This window comes from Oncorhynchus mykiss, chromosome 15 (genome assembly GCF_057628025.1).
Source record: "Oncorhynchus mykiss isolate SJ-2025 chromosome 15, ASM5762802v1, whole genome shotgun sequence".
Lineage (NCBI taxonomy): Eukaryota > Metazoa > Chordata > Actinopteri > Salmoniformes > Salmonidae > Oncorhynchus > Oncorhynchus mykiss.
The window spans coordinates 45,910,136-45,932,694 of record NC_143036.1 but is presented as its reverse complement, the minus strand read 5'-3'; the positions used below and the strand labels follow the sequence as shown (position 1 = coordinate 45,932,694).

Below are 22,559 nucleotides of genomic sequence, written 5' to 3'. Positions count from 1 at the left end.
TTGAGAGTGATGCAAATGAATACAAATAGAATTATGCATTAATTGAATAGATCATGCTAATCTAGTTTGGATTCTTATATAAAATCAACTAAAGATAATTTGTTAACCTCTAACTCACCCTCCCGGGTCCGGGAGCGTAATCATCGACTGACACTAATTAGCATAATGCAACGGACATAAATATTCCTATTCATGAAAATCACAAGTGAAATATTTTGAGACACAGCTTAGCCTTTTGTTAATCACCCTGTCATCTTAGATTTTCAAAATATGCTTTACAGCCAAAGCTAGACAAGCATTTGTGTAAGTTTATCGATAGCCTAGCATAGCATTTTGTCCAGCTAGCAGCAGGTAACTTGGTCACGGAAATCAGAAAAGCAATCAAATTAAATTGTTTACCTTTGATGAGCTTCGGATGTTTTCACTCACGAGACTCCCAGTTGGATAGCAAATGTTCCTTTTTTCCTGAAAGATTATTTTTGTAGGCGAAATAGCTCCGTTTGTTCTTCACGTTTGGCTGAGAAATCACCCGGAAATTGCCGCCACGAAAACTCAAAATTAGCTCCATAATATCGACAGAAACATGGCAAACTTTGTTTATAATCAATCCTCGAGGTGTTTTTCAAATATCTATTCGATAATATATCCACCGGGACAATTCGTTTTTCAGTAGGACCGATTGGAATAATGGCTACCTCTGTATTTTACGTGAGAATCACTCCGGGAGCATCAGGTGACAACTTGCGCAATGTAGCCGCTTACGGGTATTCTTCAACATAAATGCGTAAAACTATGTCAATGTTGTAGACACCTTGGGGAATACGGAGAAAAAGTAATCTGGTTGATAGCCCATTCACTGCTCAATAGGGACGCATTGGAACGCAGCGCTTTCAAAACATGAGGCACTTCCGGATTGGATTTCTCGGGCTTTCGCCTGTAACATCAGTTCTGTTATACTCACACACAATATTTGTACAGTTTTGGAAACTTTAGTGTTTTCTATCCTAAGCTGTCGATTACATGCATATTCAAACATCTTGTCCTGACAAAATATCCCATTTACTACGGGAACGTTATTTTTCCAAAAATGAAAATACTGCCCCCTAGTCACAAGGTTAATTTGACAAAAAGCTGTTGAAAACACACTGGATGTATGAGACTTTAGAATTGCATTGGGGCATACTTACTTCACTGCACAGCCTTATCTATGGATTGTGTATCACTGACATGGGGTATCAGTCTATTCCGTGACACCCAGAGAAACATTAGTGTCATAGCTCTTATTGCGGGACTCTGAAACAACTGTGAATTGAGCCACATTTATTGTTAACTCCTGTGTATTGAACACGATTCCAGAGGAAAACCAATACTGCGTGGATGTTTTGGAGTCTGATAACTCTGAGGAGGATGTTGGGGAAAAAATATATTGGGTATTGAGTAGACTGATACCCTCTTTCATTGATCCCCAATCCTTGGGTAAAGCTGTACAGTGCAATATGAATGTCAATACATACAATAGGCTGACTGGGGAGGTGATTTCACACAGTCACAGTCCCGCGATAAGAGCTACAACACTAATATTTGGGTAAATTCTCAGTTGTGTTCCGTGGCTGTCACCGAGTAGACTGATACCCCATTTCATTGCTTCACATTCCAACCATGTTTCACATTATCTAGTCTAAACATGGCATAATTCCACCAATTGTAACCTGTGTCACTTTCCGAGGTACTTTTATTTTGAAGGCAAACCGCAAATTCCACTTGTGCCTAATCCTTCTTGTGGCTAGCTTCACAACACGTAACCCAGTTCAATCGAGCCTCACTAGCCAGATGAAGCTAGCTGGCTGCTTATAATGTTATCTTTGGGCAACAGGGTTAAGTGGCTGGATGGCTATTTATTTTCATGAACTGAAGTTCAATTTCAGTAGGCGAACAACAAGTAGCTACCTAGCTAATACTTACAACGATTGAAAATGACTCCGGTAGGTTTAACTCCGGTAGGGCAACATCTGAAAAATGGCTCACTTGGTAGTGTGTACCGGTGCTCGACCAGTCGCGAAAGCGAACATCACCCGCGACAGAACGGTTGATTTGTCAAGGGCAATGAATTCCATTATCTTGGCGTTAATGGATTGTCTCGCTAGAATTTTCTTACTCTTTCAGATGACTGCTCGATTTGTTCACAGCTCGATCCACACAGCGGACATTGTGGGCTAGGTCAGGAATGCTGTGTTGGACGTGTAGCGCAAAATTTTATGTACCTATGTTATATAGGTATGCACGTCCGCTTTGACATTGGTTTTGCGCATCGCCGTTAAACTAGACATCGGGCTGATACCGATGTTGGTGTTTTTAGCAAATATCGGCCGATTTCCAATTTGCGTCGGTATATTGTGCATCCCTACTTTCAGCAACAGGTGTGGCTGAAATAGCCAAATCCACTAATTTGAAGGCATGTCCACATACTTTTGTGTATGTATAGTTCATGTAAATATGGCTCACTCTCAGGGCTACAACCAGGGGTATAGTCTTTACAACTGATTTTGTTGCACAACATTTATTAAATGGTAGCAAACGAAACCAGGAGGGACACACCTGAATTTGTCCAATATAAACTCTTGTTTTCTTCGCATAACGCAACTGACTGTGTTTTCATTGACTTGTACTAGTCTTGACCCATACTCCGCTCAAATTTCATTGGATCTTTGTTTTGTTGCTGTTTTTGCCATTCTAGAAGTTAAAACAACTAAAGCTTTAACCGTGAAGATGAACTTATAGTTAAAGTTGATTGATCCTCCATTCTTGGCATGCATGCTGTTCCTTTGTACTCGTGTGTATGTGTTATGGAGGTAGAACAAGTCCAGTGCCATGGCTTCGGTGGCAGTGTTCCCTGTCTTCTGGTTCTATCCTCAGGCGCTGGGGCGTTCTCGTATCATGCTGCTGTAGCCTGTATATTGCCATATTATTTTAATGGTAGACACTGCATGTTGTCAGAATGTTGTAAGATTCCATTCTTTCCCCCACTGTCTGTGTGTAGACGTGTGAGATCTGCCAGGAGCAGTTTGAGATGTACTGGGAGGAGGAGGAAGAGGAGTGGCACCTGAGAGATGCCATCAGAGTTGACGAGAAGGTGGGTGTTCACTAAAAAGATCACTCGTAGCATGATCTCCGACTCCTCTCTTAATGTACCAACACAACCTGTGGATACATACATTGTACATACATTTGAAGAAAGACTGCAACTTAAGTACTGTGGTTAGCTTGTATTACCTTAGAGGAATCACTCGTAGCAAAATTGTCCTCTTTGTGAAGGAAATACTAATCAAATAAGTTTTTGTCTTTTTCCACAGACATATCATCCTTCATGTTTTGAAGATTACAACAATGTAAGTAACCACTTGGTCACTTGATCTGTTTGTTTAGTTTGGTCTGTGAAATGTTCCAAATCTTTCTATGCTGCTTTAACTGGTCATTTCTCTTCCTCCTTGTCCCGCCAGACATCTTCGTTCCTGGACGTCACCCCGTCCCCCATTAAGCTGATGGAGAACCCGCTGGGTGCGTTCATTAAACGTGAGAGCGATGAGGTCACTTCCTGCTGTGCTGCGGTGAAACAGGAAGTGGAGTCTTCGTTGTCTGAGACGGGCGGTGAGGCTCAAAATGTGAAGGATGAAGTTCAGGTGAAAATGGAGGGAGAAACGAGTGCAATTTCCTAAAAAAAAAACAAAGAAAAACCATGCTGCTTTTTCTTTTCCTCTTTTACGGGCTGCTCTCCCTCCATTCCTCCCTTTGTTTTGTAAGGAAGAGGTATTTTTTATATTTGACCACCTCTGAGGCAGGGCCCTCAGCCATAACTTTGAATACATTTTTGTATTTGGAATCTGCCTGTGAATGTCAGGTGTTTTTTTGCTGTGTAAATGAATGAATGATGAATGCCTGAACTTAAACATTTTACCTTTGCAAAAATATGTACTTTTGGGGAAAAGATGTATGTAAAAGATTTAATTTATAAATAAAGCTATTTTTGGTATTCTTTTGTTGTAATATTGATAAAAAGGGGGTGTGACTTAAGAATCCCAGAAGATTGCTTTAATGAGTTTGTTCTTTCCTCCCAAGTAAAAATAATTTGTGTATATATAAATAGAATTTGGTTGCCATTGAGGCAAGGAATTGATGGAGAGAATTAATGAATTACTAATTTGGCTTCTGAATTAGCCTTAATAGTAAATTAATTTCAAAAGTAGCAGTTAGTTTACAAAAGGTAAGGAGGAATAATTTTCCGACCATCTCTCTACACTGCTGTGTACATACGGCACGACATGGCTAGCAACTAACATTTCTACACTTCTGTGATCCTGCTTTCTAATTGCTTTCAGTTGGATATCTTTTTTTTACTTTTTTTTTGCAGGGTTTCTTTTTTTGCAGAGGTTTGAAGGGGGGAAATGCAATTTTGCTTGGTAATGCGGAATATCCAATAAAAACAAATCTGAACATGTGTTTGTGTGAACAGTGATTGGTGTGGCTTTTCTGTATTGCTTCTCCCTGGTTTCCCCTACCCCTTATAGAAAGTTAGCTTTTTAATTTGTCACTTTGGCTTGAATTCTAAATAAAGTTCTCTAGAATTAAAGTAGTTTGTCTTTTCTCTTATTTCATGTGATTATAGATCAGTGGTTTCAAATCTAGTTTTATTGGTCGCTTACACATTTTGCAGCTGCTTATGTACCTAGCTCCAAAAGTGCATTAATACCTAACAATACACTCAACAAAATAAATATTAGTCTGGAATATAAATATATGTATGGACAGTACATGAATAGAAAGTGTGTACAGTAGTAGTTATATGCAGATGGGAGGAGCTGAGATGTGGGATATGTAGGAAAGAGCATTATGAAGGAGAGAGTGGAAGAATGGAAAACGAGAAATGTAACTGGTGCAGATCATGAAGCGAAATCTGTTGAATGCCCTTGGAGGGTGATGGTGCATAGACCTGCACTACAACCTGTGGAGAGTTCATATCACCAGCAGGACCCAGAAATTATTATTATTGTGAAGAAGATGGACTTTGTTACTTTTAGAGCAATGGTGATAAATGGCACTGCTCAAGTAGAGAGAAAAAAAAGAGTATAGGGAAATTGAGATTGCTTCTGAAGCTGAACGATTTTGAGGAGTTAAAGATTGCACATACAAGGAGCTACATAAAGTTGTGCTTTCCCACCTTCCCCAGAGCCTGTGTAGGGAAGAGTTTTTGAATGATTGAAGGAGTGGGATTTTTTTTGTATTTTAAAATGTGAAGATTAATGTTTTTTTCCTTTCTCCGTAATAGAATTGAACTGTTTTATATTTTTATGTTTCCATCCCTGTCCAGTTATCAGTCCATTGTCCTTGGTATTATAGATAAGAAAATAAATTGTAGGGAAAAGCAGTTAAATTATGTACGGGGAAAACTGCTCCAAAAATCTGTTTGAGCCACATGAAGTGTTTCAGGAACTGCGTTACAAAGGTTGTATTAAAACAATTCATAAGGAAAATGCCAATAACCCATTCTGGATCAAAACATTGCATATCCATTAAGTATTTTGTTAAAATATTACCATCATTTTTGCGTCTTGTATTGGAAGTAATGATATAATTAACTGATGCCAATGAGATAGATGGACACTGAAAATACAATATAAAAGAGGGAATATAGCATATAAGTCAATACTTGTACTATGGGTGTGTGTGTGTGTGCTGTGGGTATGTGTCTGTTCAAATGAATGGCAGAGTGAAGGAGGGCGGGAGAGACTGGGTGTGTGGAGGCATAGGGTATATGTTGTGTTTGAATGGATGAGTAAGTGGATATATAGAGGGGTGTAAATGTCTGAGTAGAAGGGAGGGGTGGGTAAGAAGAGGCAAGGATGGAAGGTGGTGATAAGCTTGGCATGTTGGGTAAAGATGGGAGGGTGGGACAAGCTTGGTTTGGGTGTGGTTAAAAAAAAAGGTTGGAGAACTGGGAAGGGGTGGTGGAGAGGGATGGATTTGGTTTGAGGGAGAGAGAAGGAAGGAAGGAAAGACAATTATACTACAATGTAATTGTATTTCTTATTTTATGATGTAAACCTGTTGTAAAATGAATAAGAGTTTTGGACAGATTAGGATAGGATGTCAAATCATTATTATTCCTTGTTTGTCATTACAACTAAGATTTAATGGTGGTTATTGGTGAGAATGGAGGGGCTATATCTGGGGGATTGGGATGGGGTGACTGGGAGGTCATCAGACACTTCTCTGAGGTTTGAGTGGGGCCTCCACTCATCCCATTTCAGTCTCTCGAAGGACCCACTCACCCCAAGTAGACCCTCACCAGCCACTATACTTTAATTTAATACAAACTAACCACAGTACTTAAGTGGCAGTCTTTCTTCAAATGTATGTATGTATCCACAGGTTGTGTTGGTACAATTAAGAGAGGAGTCTGTTTTTTGTTTTTTTTTATTAAATGTCTGCTCAAATATTTTATTTGGTTCTTCAATGATAGATGGAACAGATGAGGTTAACTTTGATTCAATACAAGACCAACAAAATCCAATTTATCACATAGGCTCCATGATGTGGGAAAAAAAGGCATTCGGTTCTCGAACACTTAAAGATATTGTCAGCGGGTGTGGTATCCTTGCAAGAGTTACATTTTTTTTTAATGAGAAATTGAATCTTTAAAGAGGAGCTGGGTTGGAGAGGCCTATGCTGCCACCTACTGTAGTAACAGCAGAGGTGTAGGTATCCTGATAAATAAGAAGACACCATTTTCCTTTATATCGCAGCACATGGATCAAGAAGGCAGTTGTCTAATGTTGAATTGTACCTTACATGGTGAAAAATACACATTGATTTCATTGTACAGTATATCCCAGCAGGGGCAAATCCGACCCCCGATATAATTTGGAATGCCTTTAAGGCGTACATTAGGGGAATGATAATCTCATACTCTGCAAAAGTAAAATTGGATTTAGAAATTCAAATTAATGAAAAACAAGATAAAGAAGAAAATAAAATGTCTGAACTTAAGCAGGAATACAATCTTTTACTTTTGAAGAGAGCCAATGGCAAATAAACCTGGTAAATATCTCGCAGCTCTCACAAAACGAATACACGCTAAACCAGTTATAATTTAAAAAGGTAAAGATACAAAAGCAGTAATTAGAAACAACAACGTGATTAATGAGGATAGGGTGAGAGAGAGAGAGAGAGAGAGAGAGAGAGAGAGAGAGAGAGACAGCTGCATGTGAGCGTTCACATTTTTCAACATGTTTTTTACAAGAAAATAGATTCGGTGTTAGATAAACTTGGATTTTTTTTCAATGACAGCCTAAGTTCTTAGGCTGTCATTGAAAATATGAATTTGTTCTTAACTGACTTGCCTAGTTAAATAAAAATAAAAACTTGAGAGAAGCTTTGATTTCTGGAGGCAGATTTCAGAGTGGACGGGGCAGTTCAGGGGCAGAACAACAGATTTGTACCTTGTCAGCTCGGGGGTTTGAACTTGCAACCTTCCGGTTACTAGTCCAACATTCTAACCACTAGGCTACCCTGACACCTACTCTCGTTGCCTGCTGCACTGCTGCTTGGATTCCACCTGGCAATCTGTTCACCTTCTCCCCGGTCTGGTACCCCCACCACACTCTTCCCACTCTCCCGAGCTTTTGCTCACCTCCAGCCCACAGGCACTGTTGGGGCGAGTGACTCTGAACTTAAAATGACAAGCCCCAAGTCATTTTATTTTGTTCTTGTGCATTTTACTATTTTGCTATGACTACTGCATGCTTTGTTGACTATTTACCCAACTGTGGGACAGACTATGTTTGTTCCCACACTCGGGACTCTGACTCTCTATTGGTTACACAGACTTTTGGCCTCCCATCCTATTCTAACCACCTCTCGCCGGCTTCGTATTCATGTCACCTGATGAAATTGCTGTAAAATATGATCTTGTTGCCATCTAATGCACATTCAAATGTCATAAATCAACACTGCAAAGCTCTCTCTGTCCTCTGCCGTGCCTTGATAGTATTACTGTTGATGATATCTGGAAATGTGCATGTACACCCTGGCCCATCTACTGTTCCTAGCCCCAATTCTAACTTGTGCTCTGATGTCTGTTTCAGCTCTCGTAAAAGCCTGGGTTTTCTGCACATTAACACTAGAAACGTATTACCTAAAATGGATCAACTGAAAGTGTGGGTTCACAACTCCAATCCAGATGTTGGTCATTACTGAGATGTGGTTAAGGAAGAGTGTTTTGAATACTGATGTTAACCTTTCTGGTTATAACCTTTTTCGGCAAGACAGATCTTCCAAAGGTGGGGGAGTAGCAATCTTTACCAAGGATCACCTTCCGTGGTCGGTTGACTCCACCAAGTCTGTCCCCAAACAATTTGATTTTCTGGTTTTATGCATCAAACTTCCAAATAGCTCTTCATTGACTGTTGCTGGGTGTTATCGTCCTCCATCAGCACCGGCCTGTACCCTACCGGCCTGTACCCTACGTGCTCTACACTAAGTGAATTTGTCCTGCTAGGTGACCTAAACTGGGACATGCTTAAACCACCTGACCAAGTCCTAAAGCAATGGGACTCCCTAAATCCTTCTCAGATTATTACCAATCCCACAAGGTATGACTCCAAACACCCAGAAAAGGCTACTCTCCTCGATGTTATCCTCACGAATAAACCTGATAGGTATCAGTCTGGTGTTTTCTGTAATGACCTTATTGATCACTGTTTTACATCCTGTTTTTGTAATGGCTGCTCAGTGAAACGACCTGTCCTAATTTGTCATAGACGCTTGCTAAAAAACTTCCTTCATGACCTAGCCTCTGTAAATTGGTACAGAATCAGCTTGATCCCCTCTGTCTTTTTTCAAAAATGTCAGTGATATTGTTAACAAACATGCCCACATAAAGAAAATGAGAATTAAAAACAGGTTCAGCCCCTGGTTCGACCGTGATCTTGCAGAGTTACTCCACCTTAAGAATTGTATTTGTCAAAAGGCTCGGCACACGCATACTCAGGCTGACTGGCTCTCGTTCAGGCAAATGAGAAATAAGTGCACTCAGTCTATCCGGAATGCCAAAGTTAGTTACTTTAAGGAGCAGTTCTCTCTCTATGGGTCTAACCCCAAGAAGTTCTGGAAAACGGTTAAAGACCTGGCGAATAAACCCTCCTCCTCACAGCTGCCCATGTCAAATCAAATCATATCACATTTATTTATATAGCCCTTCGTACATCAGCTGATATCTCAAAGTGCTGTACAGAAACCCAGTCTAAAACCCCAAACAGCAAGCAATGCAGGTGTAGAAGCACGGTGGCTAGGAAAAACTCCCTAGAAAAGCCAAAACCTAGGAAGAAACCTAGAGAGGAACCAGGCTATGTGGGGTGGCCAGTCCTCTTCTGGATGTGCCGGGTGGAGATTATAACAGAACATGGCCAAGATGTTCAAATGTTCATAAATGACCAGCATGGTTGAATAATAATAAGGCAGAACAGTTGAAACTGGAGCAGCAGCACGGCCAGGTGGACTGGGGACAGCAAGGAGTCATCATGTCAGGTAGTCCTGGGGCATGGTCCTAGGGCTCAGGTCCTCCGAGAGAGAGAAAGAAAGAGAGAAAGAGAGAATTAGAGAAAGCACACTTAAATTCACACAGGACACCGAATAGGACAGGAGAAGTACTCCAGATATAACAAACTGAACCTAGCCCCCCGACACATAAACTACTGCAGCATAAATACTGGAGGCTGAGACAGGAGGGGTCAGGAGACACTGTGGCCCCATCCGAGGACACCCCTGGACAGGGCCAAACAGGAAGGATATAACCCCACCCACTTTGCCAAAGCACAGCCCCCACACCACTAGAGGGATATCCATGTCCCTTAATGTTGATGATGTGGTTGTTACTGACAAAAGCACATGGATGAGCTTCTTAATCACCACTTCATTAAGACAGGATTCCTATTTGACTCAGCCATGCCTCCTTGCCCGTCCAAAATTTCCTCACCTCCCACCCCTTCTAATGCAACTAGCACCGATGATCCCCCCCCTCTTTTTCCCCTGCCCCACTACAAAGTTTCTTCCTGCAGGCGGTCACTGAGTCCAAGGTGCTAAAGGTGCTCCTTACACTTGACCCAAAAAAAACATCTGGGTCAGATGGTTAAGACCCTTTCTTCTTTAAGGTTGCTGCCCCTTTAATCACCAAGCCTATCTCTGACCTTTTTAACTTTTCTCTCCTCTCTGGGGAGGTTCCCATTACTTGGAAGGCAGCCACGGTTCATCCTTTATTTAAAGGGGAGATCAAGCTGATCCTAACTGTTATAGGCCTATTTCTATGTTGCCCTTTATATCAAAAGTGTTGGAAAAACTTGTCAATAATCAACTGACTGGCTTTCTTGAGGTCTATAGTATTCTCTCGTGTATGCAATCTTTCTAGGCAGGTTATGGATGTGTCACTGCAACCTTAAAGGTCCTCAATGATGTAATTTGTCATTGCCCTTGATTCTAAACAATGTTGTGCTGCTATTTTTATTGACCTGGTAAAAGCTTTGATACGGTAGACCATTCTATTCTTGTGGGCCGGCTAAGGAGTATTGGTGTCTCTGAGGGGTCTTTGGTCTGGTTTGCTAACTACCTCTCTCAAAGAGTGCAGATGCTGTCTCAGCCACTGCCTGTCACGAAGGATACACCCCAAGGTTCGATCCTAGGCGCCTGTGCTCTTCTAAATTGAAATCAACAACATAGCTTAGACAGTAGGAATCGCTCATCCATTTATATGCAAATAATACAGTCTTATACTCATCTGGCCCCTCCCCGGAGTTTGTGTTAAACGTTCTACAATAAAGCTTTCTTCGTGTCCAACAAGCTTTCTCTGCCCTTAACCTTGTTCTGAACACCTCCAAAACAAAGGTCATGTGGTTTGGTAAGAAGAATGCCCCTCTCCCCACAGGTGTGATTACTACCTCTGAGGGTTTAGAGCTTGACCTAGTCACCTCATACAAGTACTTCGGAGTATGGCTAGACGGTACACTGTCCTTCTCTCAGCACATATCAAAGCTGCAGGCTAAAGTTAAATCTAGACTTGGTTAATCGTAATCGATCCTCTTTCACCCCAGCTACCAAACTAACCCTGATGCAGATTACCATCCTACCCATGCTAGATTACGGAGACTTAATGTATAGATCGGCAGGTAAGGGTGCTCTCGAGCGGCTAGATGTTCTTTACCTTTCGGCCATCAGATTTGCCACCAATGCTCCTTATAGGACACATCACTGCACTCTATACTCTTCTGTAAACTGGTCATCTCTGTATACCCGTCGCAAGACCCACTGGTTGATGCTGATTTATAAAACCCTCTTAGGCCTCACTTCCCATTATCTGAAATATCTAATGCAGCCCTCATCCTCCACATACAACACCCTTTCTGCCAGTCACATTCTGTTAAAGGTCCCCAAAGCACACACATCCCTGGGTCGCTCGTCTTTTCATTTCTCTGCGGCTAGCGACTGGAACGAGCTGCAACAAATACACAAACTGGACAGTTTTATCTCAATCTCCTCATTTAATTAAAGACTCACTCATGGACACTCTTACTGTTACGGTGCGTGAATGAGGACCCAAAAGCGAATTAACTTAAACAGAGCTTCTTTAATTACCAAACATAGGTAGGCTCAGACGGACCGGCAGATTCCGACAGGACAAGACAAGGTTACAGCAAACATGACGACAGTCTGGTTCAGGCATGAAACACAACAAACAAGAATCCGACAAGGACAGGAGCAGAAACAGAGAGAGATATAGGGACCTAATCAGAGGGAAAAAGGGAACAGGTGGGAAAAGGGGTGACGAGGTGGTTAGGAGGAGACAAGGCACAGCTGGGGGAAAGAGGGGGAGAAAAGGTAACCTAACAACGACCAGCAGAGGGAGACAGGGTGAAGGGAAAGGACAGAGACAAGACACAACATGACAGTACATGACAGTACCCCCCCACTCACCGAGCGCCTCCTGGCGCACTCGAGGAGGAAACCTGGCGGCAACGGAGGAAATCCTCGATCAGCGCACGGTCCAGCACGTCCCGAGAGGGAACCCAACTCCTCTCCTCAGGACCGTACCCCTCCCAATCTACGAGGTACTGGTGACCACGGCCCCGAGGACGCATGTCCAAAATTCTACGGACCCTGTAGATGGGTGCGCCCTCGACAAGGATGGGGGGGGGGGGGGGAAGACGAGCGGGGGCGCGAAGGACGGGCTTGATGCAGGAGACATGGAAGACCGGGTGGACGCGACGAAGGTATCGCGGAAGAAGAAGTCGAACTGCGACAGGATTAATGACCCGAGAAATACGGAACGGACCAATGAACCGCGGGGTCAACTTGCGAGAAGCCGTCTTAAGGGGAAGGTTCTGAGTGGAGAGCCAAACTCTCTGACCGCGACAATATCTAGGACTCTTAGTTCTACGCTTATTAGCAGCCCTCACAGTCTGCGTCCTATAACGGCAAAGTGCAGACCTGACCCTCTTCCAGGTGCGCTCGCAACGTTGGACAAAAGCCTGAGCGGAGGGGACGCTGGACTCGGCGAACTGAGATGAGAACAGCGGAGGCTGGTACCCGAGGCTACTCTGAAAAGGAGATAGCCCGGTCGCAGACGAAGGAAGCGAGTTGTGGGCGTATTCTGCCCAGGGGAGCTGTTCTGACCAAGACGCAGGGTTGCGAAAAGAAAGACTGCGTAAGATGCGACCAATAGTCTGATTGGCCCGTTCTGCTTGACCGTTAGACTGGGGGTGAAAGCCGGAAGAGAGACTGACGGAAGCCCCAATCAAACGGCAAAACTCCCTCCAAAATTGAGACGTGAATTGCGGACCTCTGTCCGAAACGACGTCTGACGGAAGGCCATGAATTCTGAAAACATTCTCGATGATGATTTGTGCCGTCTCTTTAGCAGAAGGAAGCTTAGCAAGGGGAATGAAATGAGCCGCCTTAGAGAACCTATCGACAACCGTAAGAATAACAGTCTTCCCCGCTGACGAAGGCAGTCCGGTGACAAAATCTAAGGCGATGTGAGACCACGGTCGAGAGGGAATAGGAAGCGGCCTGAGACGGCCAGCAGGAGGAGAGTTACCGGACTTAGTCTGCGCGCAGACCGAACAAGCAGCCACGAAACGACGCGTGTCATGCTCCCGGGTGGGCCACCAAAAACGCTGGCGAATGGAAGCAAGCGTACCCCGAACGCCAGGGTGGCCGGCTAACTTGGCAGAGTGAGCCCACTGAAGAACGGCCAGACGAGTAGGAACGGGAACGAAAAGAAGGTTCTTAGGACAAGCGCGCGGCGACGGAGTGTGAGTGAGCGCTTGCTTTACCTGCCTCTCAATTCCCCAGACAGTCAACCCGACAACACGCCCCTCAGGGAGAATCCCCTCGGGGTCAGTGGAGGCTACTGAAGAACTGAAGAGACGAGACAAAGCATCAGGCTTGGTGTTCTTAGAGCCCGGACGATAAGAAATCACGAACTCGAAACGAGCGAAAAACAGCGCCCAACGCGCCTGACGCGCATTAAGTCGTTTGGCAGAACGGATGTACTCAAGGTTCCTATGGTCAGTCCAAACGACAAAAGGAACGGTCGCCCCCTCCAACCACTGTCGCCATTCGCCTAGGGCTAACCGGATGGCGAGCAGTTCGCGGTTACCCACATCATAGTTACGTTCCGACGGCGACAGGCGATGAGAAAAATACGCGCATGGGTGGACCTTGTCGTCAGAGAGGGAGCGCTGAGAAAGAATGGCTCCCACGCCCACCTCTGACGCGTCAACCTCGACAACGAACTGTCTAGAGACGTCAGGTGTAACAAGGATAGGAGCGGATGTAAAACGATTCTTGAGGAGATCAAAAGCTCCCTGGGCGGAAACGGACCACTTAAAGCACGTCTTGACAGAAGTAAGGGCTGTGAGAGGAGCTGCCACCTGACCGAAATTACGGATGAAACGACGATAGAAGTTCGCGAAGCCGAGAAAGCGCTGCAGCTCGACGCGTGACTTAGGGACGGGCCAATCAATGACAGCTTGGACCTTAGCGGGATCCATCTTAATGCCTTCAGCGGAAATAACAGAACCGAGAAATGTGACGGAGGAGGCATGAAAAGTGCACTTCTCAGCCTTCACAAAAAGACAATTCTCTAAAAGGCGCTGGAGGACACGTCGAACGTGCTGAACATGAATCTGGAGTGACGGTGAAAAAATCAGGATATCGTCAAGGTAAACGAAAACAAAGATGTTCAGCATGTCTCTCAGGACATCATTGACTAATGCCTGAAAGACAGCTGGAGCGTTAGCGAGGCCGAAAGGAAGAACCCGGTATTCAAAGTGCCCTAACGGAGTGTTAAACGCCGTCTTCCACTCGTCCCCCTCCCTGATGCGCACGAGATGGTAAGCGTTACGAAGGTCCAACTTAGTGAAAAACCTGGCTCCCTGCAGGATCTCGAAGGCTGAAGACATAAGAGGAAGCGGATAACGATTCTTCACTGTTATGTCATTCAGCCCTCGATAATCTATGCAGGGGCGCAGAGACCCGTCCTTCTTCTTGACAAAAAAAACCCCCGCTCCGGCGGGAGAGGAGGAGGGGACTATGGTACCCGCGTCAAGAGCTACAGACAAATAATCTTCGAGAGCCTTACGTTCGGGAGCCGACAGAGAGTATAGTCTACCCCGGGGGGGGGGGGGTGGTTCCCGGAAGGAGATCAATACTACAATCATACGACCGGTGTGGAGGAAGAGAGGTGGCCCTGGACCGACTGAACACCGTGCGCAGATCGTGATATTCCTCCAGCACCCCTGTCAAATCACCAGGCTCCTCCTGTGAAGAAGAGGCAGAGGAAACAGGAGGGATAGCAGACATTAAACATTTCACATGACAAGAGACGTTCCAGGAGAGGATAGAATTACTAGACCAATTAATGGAAGGATTATGACAAACTAGCCAGGGATGGCCCAAAACAACAGGTGTAAAAGGTGAACGAAAAATTAAAAAAGAAATGGTTTCACTATGATTACCAGAAACAGTGAGGGTTAAAGGTAGCGTCTCACGCTGAATCCTGGGGAGAGGACTACCATCCAGGGCGAACAAGGCCGTGGGCTCCTTTAACTGTCTGAGAGGAATGTCATGTTCCCGAGCCCAGGTCTCGTCCATAAAACAGCCCTCCGCCCCAGAGTCTATTAAGGCACTGCAGGAAGCTGACGAACCGGTCCAGCGTAGATGGACCGACAAGGTAGTGCAGGATCTTGAAGGAGAGACAGGAGTAGTAGCGCTCACCAGTAGCCCTCCGCTTACTGATGAGCTCTGGCCTTTTACTGGACATGAAATGACAAAATGACCAGCGGAACCGCAATAGAGACAGAGGCGGTTGGTGATTCTCCGTTCCCTCTCCTTAGTCGAGATGCGGATACCTCCCAGCTGCATGGGCTCAGCACCCGAGCCGGCAGAGGAAGATGGTAGTGATGCGGAGAGGGGGGCAACGGAGAACGCGAGCTCCTTTCCACGAGCTCGGTGACGAAGATCAACCCGTCGCTCAATGCGAATAGCGAGTTCAATCAAGGAATCCACGCTGGAAGGAACCTCCCGGGAGAGAATCTCATCCTTTACCTCTGCGCGGAGACCCTCCAGAAAACGAGCGAGCAAAGCCGGCTCGTTCCAGCCACTGGAGGCAGCAAGAGTGCGAAACTCAATAGAGTAGTCTGTTATGGATCGATTACCTTGACATAGGGAAGACAGGGCCCTGGAAGCCTCCTCCCCAAAAACAGATCGATCAAAAACCCGTATCATCTCCTCCTTAAAGTCCTGATACTGGTTAGTACACTCAGCCCTTGCCTCCCAGATTGCCGTGCCCCACTCACGAGCCCGTCCAATAAGGAGAGATATGACGTAGGCGACACGAGCAGTGCTCCTGGAGAAAGTGTAGGGCTGGAGAGAAAACACAATATCACACTGGGTGAGGAACGAGCGGCATTCAGTGGGCTCCCCAGAGTAACACGGCGGGTTATTGATTCTGGGCTCCGGAGATTCGAAAGCCCTGGAAGTGGCCGGTGGATCGAGGCGGAGATGGTGAACCTGTTCAGTGAGGTTGGAGACTTGGGCGGCCAGGGTCTCAACGGCATGTCGAGCAGCAGACAATTCCTGCTCGTGTCTGCCTAGCATCGCTCCCTGGATCCCGACGGCTGAGTGGAGAGGATCCGAAGTCGCTGGGTCCATTCTTGGTCGGATTCTTCTGTTACGGAGCGTGAATGAGGACCCAAAAGCGAATTAACTTAAACAGAGCTTCTTTAATTACCAAACATAGGTAGGCTCAGACGGACCGGCAGATTCCGACAGGACAAGACAAGGTTACAGCAAACATGACGACAGTCTGGTTCAGGCATGAAACACAACAAACAAGAATCCGACAAGGACAGGAGCAGAAACAGAGAGAGATATAGGGACCTAATCAGAGGGAAAAAGGGAACAGGTGGGAAAAGGGGTGACGAGGTGGTTAGGAGGAGACAAGGCACAGCTGGGGGAAAGAGGGGGAGAAAAGGTAACCTAACAACGACCAGCAGAGGGAGACAGGGTGAAGGGAAAGGACAGAGACAAGACACAACATGACAGTACATGACACTTACTGACAGTTGTGGCCAAGACCTCAGAAAAAAACATTGTAGACCTCCACAAGTCTGCTTCATCCTTGGGAGCAATTTCCAAATGCCTGAAGGTACCACGTTCATCTGTACAAACAATAGTACGCAAGTATAAACACCATGGGACCAGTTAACCGTCATACCACTCAGGAAGGAGACGTGTTCTGTCTCCTAGAGATGAACGCACTTTGGTGCGAAAAGTGCAAATCAATCCCAGAACAACAGCAAAGGACCTTGTGAAGATGCTGGAGGGAAATGGGTACAAAATGATCTATATCCACAGTAAAACGAGTCCTATATCGACATAACCTGAAAGGCAGCTCAGCAAGGAAGAAGCCACTGCTGAAAAACTGCCATAAAAAAGCCAGACTACAGTTTGCAACTGCACATGGGGACAAAGATTGTACGTTTTGGAGAAATGGCCTCTGGTCTGATGAAACAAAAATATAACTATTTGGCCATAATGACCATCGTTATGTTTGGAGGAAAAAGGGGGAGGCTTGCAAGCCGAAGAACACCATCCCATCCGTGAAGCCCAGGGGTGGCAGCATCATGTTGTGGGGGTGCTTTGCTGCAGGAGGGACTGGTGCACCTCACAAAATAGATGACATCATGAGGTAGGAAAATGATGTGGATATATTGAAGCAACATCTCAAGACATCAGTCAGGAAGTTAAACCTTGGTCCCAAATGGGTCTTCCAAATGGATAATGACCCCAAGCATACTATCAAAGTTGTGGCAAAATGGCTTAATGACAAAAAAGTAAAGGTATTGGAGTGGCCATCACAAAGCCCTGATCTCAATCCTATAGAAAATTTGTGGGCAGAACTGAAAAAGCGTGTGTGATCAAGGAGGCCTACAAACCTGACTCAATTACACCAGCTCTGTCAGGAGGAATGGGCCAAAATTCACCCAACTTATTATGGGATGCTTCTGGAAGGTTACCTGAAAAGTTTGACCCAAGTTAAACAATTTAAAGGCAATGCTACCAAATACTAATTGAGTGTATGTAAACTTCTGACCCACTGGGAATGTGATGAAAGAAATAAAATCAGAAAGAAATAATTCTCTCTATTATTATTCAGATATTTCACATTCTTAAAATAATGTGTTGATCCTAACTGACCTAAGACAGGGAATTCTTATTTGTAATAAATGTCAAGAATTGTGAAAAACTGAGTTTAAATGTATTTGGCTTAGGTGTATGTAAACTTCCGACTTCAACTGTATATACTGTACATCTGAATTAAACAGTCAGACAGATCTTGGTATTTTAATTGATGATGGTCTCTCTTTTAAATTGCATATTCAACAACTTACAAAAAATGTAAGCTGAAATTGGGATTTTATTTTAGGAATAAGGCCTGTTTTACTTTTGAAGCCAGAAGGAGGCTAGTATCAGCTACATTTATGCCTTTACTAGACTATGGGGATATTTTATATATGAATGCTTCCACTCAGTGTTTGAGATCAATTGACACCCTTTACCATGGCACTTTGAGATTTATTTTAAACTGCAAAACCCTGCACTTTGTATACCAGGGTTGGCTGGCCTTCTCTAGTCACTTGTAGGCTCAGTCACTGGTATACTTTTATTTACAAAGCCATTTTGGGGTTACTACCTTTTTATTTGTGCATTTTTATTGTTCAGAAATGTGGTGGGTACTCTCTTCGTTCGCTGGACTTTATCCTGCTAACTGTTCCAAATGTCCGAACTGAATTTGGTAAAAGGGCTTTTATGTCCTCTGCGCCATCGTCTTGGAACACCTTACAAAATACTTTTAAACTGGACGAACTTGTCCCGATTGGTGTTTTTAAATCACTGATGAAGGATTTTGAGGCTGATTCCCTGACCTGTCAATGTTTTTAATTTGCTGTTTTATACTCTTGTGAATTCAATGGTTTTTACTAGATTACTTGTAGTTTTTCATGTTGTCTGCCTGTATTTTTTTTGTAATGACTTGGTGCTGCCTATCTTGGCCCTTGAAAAATATATTTTAATCTCAATGAGCCCTTCTTGGTTAAATAAAGCTTAAATAAAATAAATAAATAGCCTTCTTAGACTCAATAACTGAAGCAATTATCATCAGACAAAAAGGAATAATTTAAAAACTGAGATCTCGCAAAAATACATTTTAGATACTGTTAAATAATTTGCACAGAGAAAAGGCATCAGGAATGGAAGGCTTTCCCATATAATATTTTTTATTTGTATGATTTTATTTGTACTTTCATTAACATCATACCAACATCAACTTCATCAGACCTGCCCAGACCCACTAGCAGACACCCCCCATCTCCAGCACCCTCATCACTTTCCAACACATGGCCTGAAACTTGCATCATTTTGTTTCTCTCCATAGCCCACCCACTTTCCATTCTATTCAACATTTTGGGACAACATTAAATATTGTTACTTCGACAGTCTGCATCTGGGTCTTACTTTGATTCCTGATATCGGTGCGCTTTCCAATTGTTGACTGCCGTATAGCCTCCTGCTGCTCCACCGACAGCGCCATGCCAGCCAGGATTCCTGAATGCCCCAGGTGCTCTTGTTTTTAACAATGTCCGGTACAGACAGAGATGACAGGGAGGGTAGCAGTTATTCTGGCTCAGTTTCAAGGAGACATGCCATTCCACTGAACCTGTAGTCTTTGGCCGGGTACAGGTCCTCCACTGACTGCACCTGGTCAACGCATGACTTTGAACACCTCAAAATACATTTGTTGTAATGTGCTATATAAATAACGTTTTGATTTGATTGATGACATTACAGCTGTAGAATATTTAATATACTGTCATTTACATGAGGAAGTGAATATGCAGTGAAGGAAGTGCAGTTTTTCAGTTATCAATTAAACGTGTGTCACTTGACATCAATCATATAGTGGGAAGAATTGTTTAAATCAAGACTGTGTGAATGCATGTACCATTCCAAATAAATAAATGTTCTGCCTTTGAAGATTTGTCTCTTGTCAGTATTGGCTAGGTGTCTAAACAAACTAAATTCTGAGGGTCAATAGATTTTTTTGATTCATTCTCATCAATGACAACATTCTAGAAATGAGTTATCACTCATCGAAGTCTGGTATCCGAGGTAATAGGGTTAATGATTATATAATTTATTAAGTGGCCTTTTCCTTGTAGAATGTTGACAGCTGCATAGAACACATTATATTGCTAAGATGTTCAAACTTAACTTGATAGCTGTATTCACCGACACAGGAAAAACGTCATCCCTCATGCTGGCCCTGACCAAACCAGTAAGTTGCCCCGCACATTCAGAAAGTATTCAAAACTTTTTCCACACTTTGTTATGTTCCAGCTTTATTCTAAAATAGATCAAAATAATTTTTTACCCTATTCAATCTACAGACAATACCCCACAATGACAAAAAGAAAACAGGTTTTTAGAAATGTTTGAAAATGTATCATAAGTAAAAAACTGAAATACTTTATTTAAGTAAGTATTCAGACCCTTTGCTATGAGACTCAACATTTAGCTTAGGTGCATCCTGTTTCAATTAATCATCCTTTAAATGTTCCTGCAACTTGATTGGAGTCCACCTGTGCTAAATTCAATTTATTGGGCATGGTTTGGAAAGGCACACACCTGTCTATAGAAGATCTCACAGTTGACAGTGGATGTCAGACCAAAAACCAAGCCACTAGGTCGAAGGGATTGTCCGTAGAAATCCGAGACAGGATTGTGTTGAGGCACAGATCTGGGGAAGGGTACCAAAACATTTCTGCAGAATTGAAGGTCCCCAAGAACACAGTGACCTCCATCATTCTCAAATTAAATAACTAGCCGCCAAACTGAGCAATCAGAGGTGACCAAGAACAAGATTTTCACTCTGACAGAGCTCTAGATTTACTCTGTGGAGATGGGAGAACCTTCCAGAAGGACAACCATCTCTGCAGCGCTCCACCAAACAGGCTTTTATGGTAGAGTGGCCAGACGGAAGCCACTCCTCAGTAAAAGGCACATAACAGCCCGATTGGAGTTTGCCAAAAGGCACCTAAAGACTCTCAGACCATGAGAAACAAGATTCTCTGGTCTGATGAAACCAAGATTGAAATCTTTGGCCTGAATGCCAAGTGTCACGTCTGGAGGAAATGTGGCACCATCTCTATGGTGAAGCATGGTGGTGGCAGCATCATGCTGTGGGGATGGTTTTCAGTGGCAGGGACTGGGAGACTAGTCAGGATTGAGGCAAAGATTAACAGAGAAAAGTACAGAGATCCTTGATGAAAACCTGCTCCAGAGTGCTCAGGACCTCAGACTGGGGCAAAGGTTCACCTTCCAACAGGACAATGACCCTAAATACACAGTCAAGACAACGCAGGAAGGGCTTCGGGACAAGTCTCTGAATGTCCTTGAGTGGCCCAGCCAGAGCCCGGACTTGAACCCATTGAACATCTCTGGAGAGACCTGAGAATAGCTGTGCAGCAACTCTCCCCATTCAACCTGACAGAACTTGAGAGGATCTGCAGAGAAGAATGGGAGAAATTTCCCAAATACAGGTGTGTCAAGCTTGTAGCGTCATACCCAAGAAGACTTGAGGCTGTAACCACTGCCAAAGGTGCTTCAACAAAGTACTGAGTAAATACTTATGTACTTATTTTCATTTATATACATTTACAAAGATTTATCTTAACCTGTTTTTGCTTTTCATTATGGGGTATTGTGTGTTGATTGAGGGGAAAAAACAATTGAATCAATTTTAGAAAAAGGCTGTAATGTAACAAAATGCGGAAAAAGTCAAGGGGTCTGAATACTTTCCAAATGCACTGTATATATATAGTTTGGGGGCACCTACTCATTCCAGGGTTTTTCTTGATTTGATTTTTTTGTAGAATAATAGTGAAGACATCAAAACTATGAAATAAAACATACGGAATCATGTAGTAACCAAAAAAGTGTTAAACAAATATATTTCCAAAATATATATGATATATATATGAGATTCTTCAAAGTAGCCACCCTTTGACTCGATGACAGCTTTGCACACACTTGACATTATATATATATATACAGTGGGGCAAAAAAGTATTTAATCAGCCACCAATTGTGAAAGTTCTCCCACTTAATTAAAAAGATGAGAGAGGCCAGTAATCTTCATCATAGGTGCACTTCAACTATGACAGACAAAATGAGAAAAACAAATCCAGAAAATCACATTGTAGGATTTTTAATGAATTTATTTGCAAATTATGGTGGAAAATAAGTATTTGGTCACCTACAAACAAGCAAGATGTCTGGCCCACGGGGTGAGATCTTGCGTGGAGCCCCAGATCGAGGGAGATTATCAGTATGTCTTCCATTTCCTAATAATTGCTCCCACAGTTGATTTCTTCAAACCAAGCTGCTTACCTATTGCAGATTCAGTCTTCCCAGCCTGGTGCAGGTCTACAATTTTGTGTCCTTTGACAGCTCTTTGGTCTTGGCCATAGTGGAGTTTGGAGTGTGACTGTTTGAGGTTGTGGACAGGTGTCTTTTATACTGATAACAAGTTCAAACAGGTGCTATTAATACAGGTTACGAGTGGAGGACAGAGGAGCCTCTTAAAGTTACAGGTCTGTGAGAGCCAGAAATTGGTGACTGACTAAATACTTTTTTGCCCCACTGTATATATTGAATTACATATATATTAACGACCCCACCCACTGTGTCATCACAACATTTAGCTAAGTGACGTGTACAGAGTTGTTTATTGAACGTTGTCTCCAGCATTGAGAACGTGTCCCCATTCTTTGCTTTGTCTGCCTCTCTAACCATTATTATATTTAATTTTCATTCTAATCTAGATGTTGGCTTTGGATTTGTGGCTACACAATAAGAAGACGTCAATTGTTCCAGAAAATGATATAGGAAAT

The 22,559-nt window shown here is 43.5% G+C and overlaps 1 protein-coding gene and 1 non-coding gene across 3 annotated transcripts in view; both read left to right on the top strand.

Annotated features, from left to right (window-relative positions):
* The window catches only part of pcf11 (PCF11 cleavage and polyadenylation factor subunit), a 30,821-nt gene extending 26,197 nt beyond the window's left edge, over positions 1–4,624 (top strand). For both annotated transcript variants that reach the window (XM_021563253.3, XM_021563252.3), the window contains exons 13-15: positions 3,038–3,130; positions 3,351–3,386; positions 3,498–4,624. In XM_021563253.3, coding sequence (XP_021418928.3) covers positions 3,038–3,130; positions 3,351–3,386; positions 3,498–3,713 — 345 coding nt within the window. In that variant the 3' untranslated portion in view covers positions 3,714–4,624. The remainder of the gene's footprint in view (positions 1–3,037; positions 3,131–3,350; positions 3,387–3,497) is intronic.
* Positions 2,794–2,927, top strand: LOC118938964 (small nucleolar RNA SNORA57). Its single transcript, XR_005036358.1, has one exon. It is a non-coding gene; the product is annotated as a small nucleolar RNA SNORA57 (small nucleolar RNA).
* Positions 4,625–22,559: the final 17,935 nt, after the last annotated feature.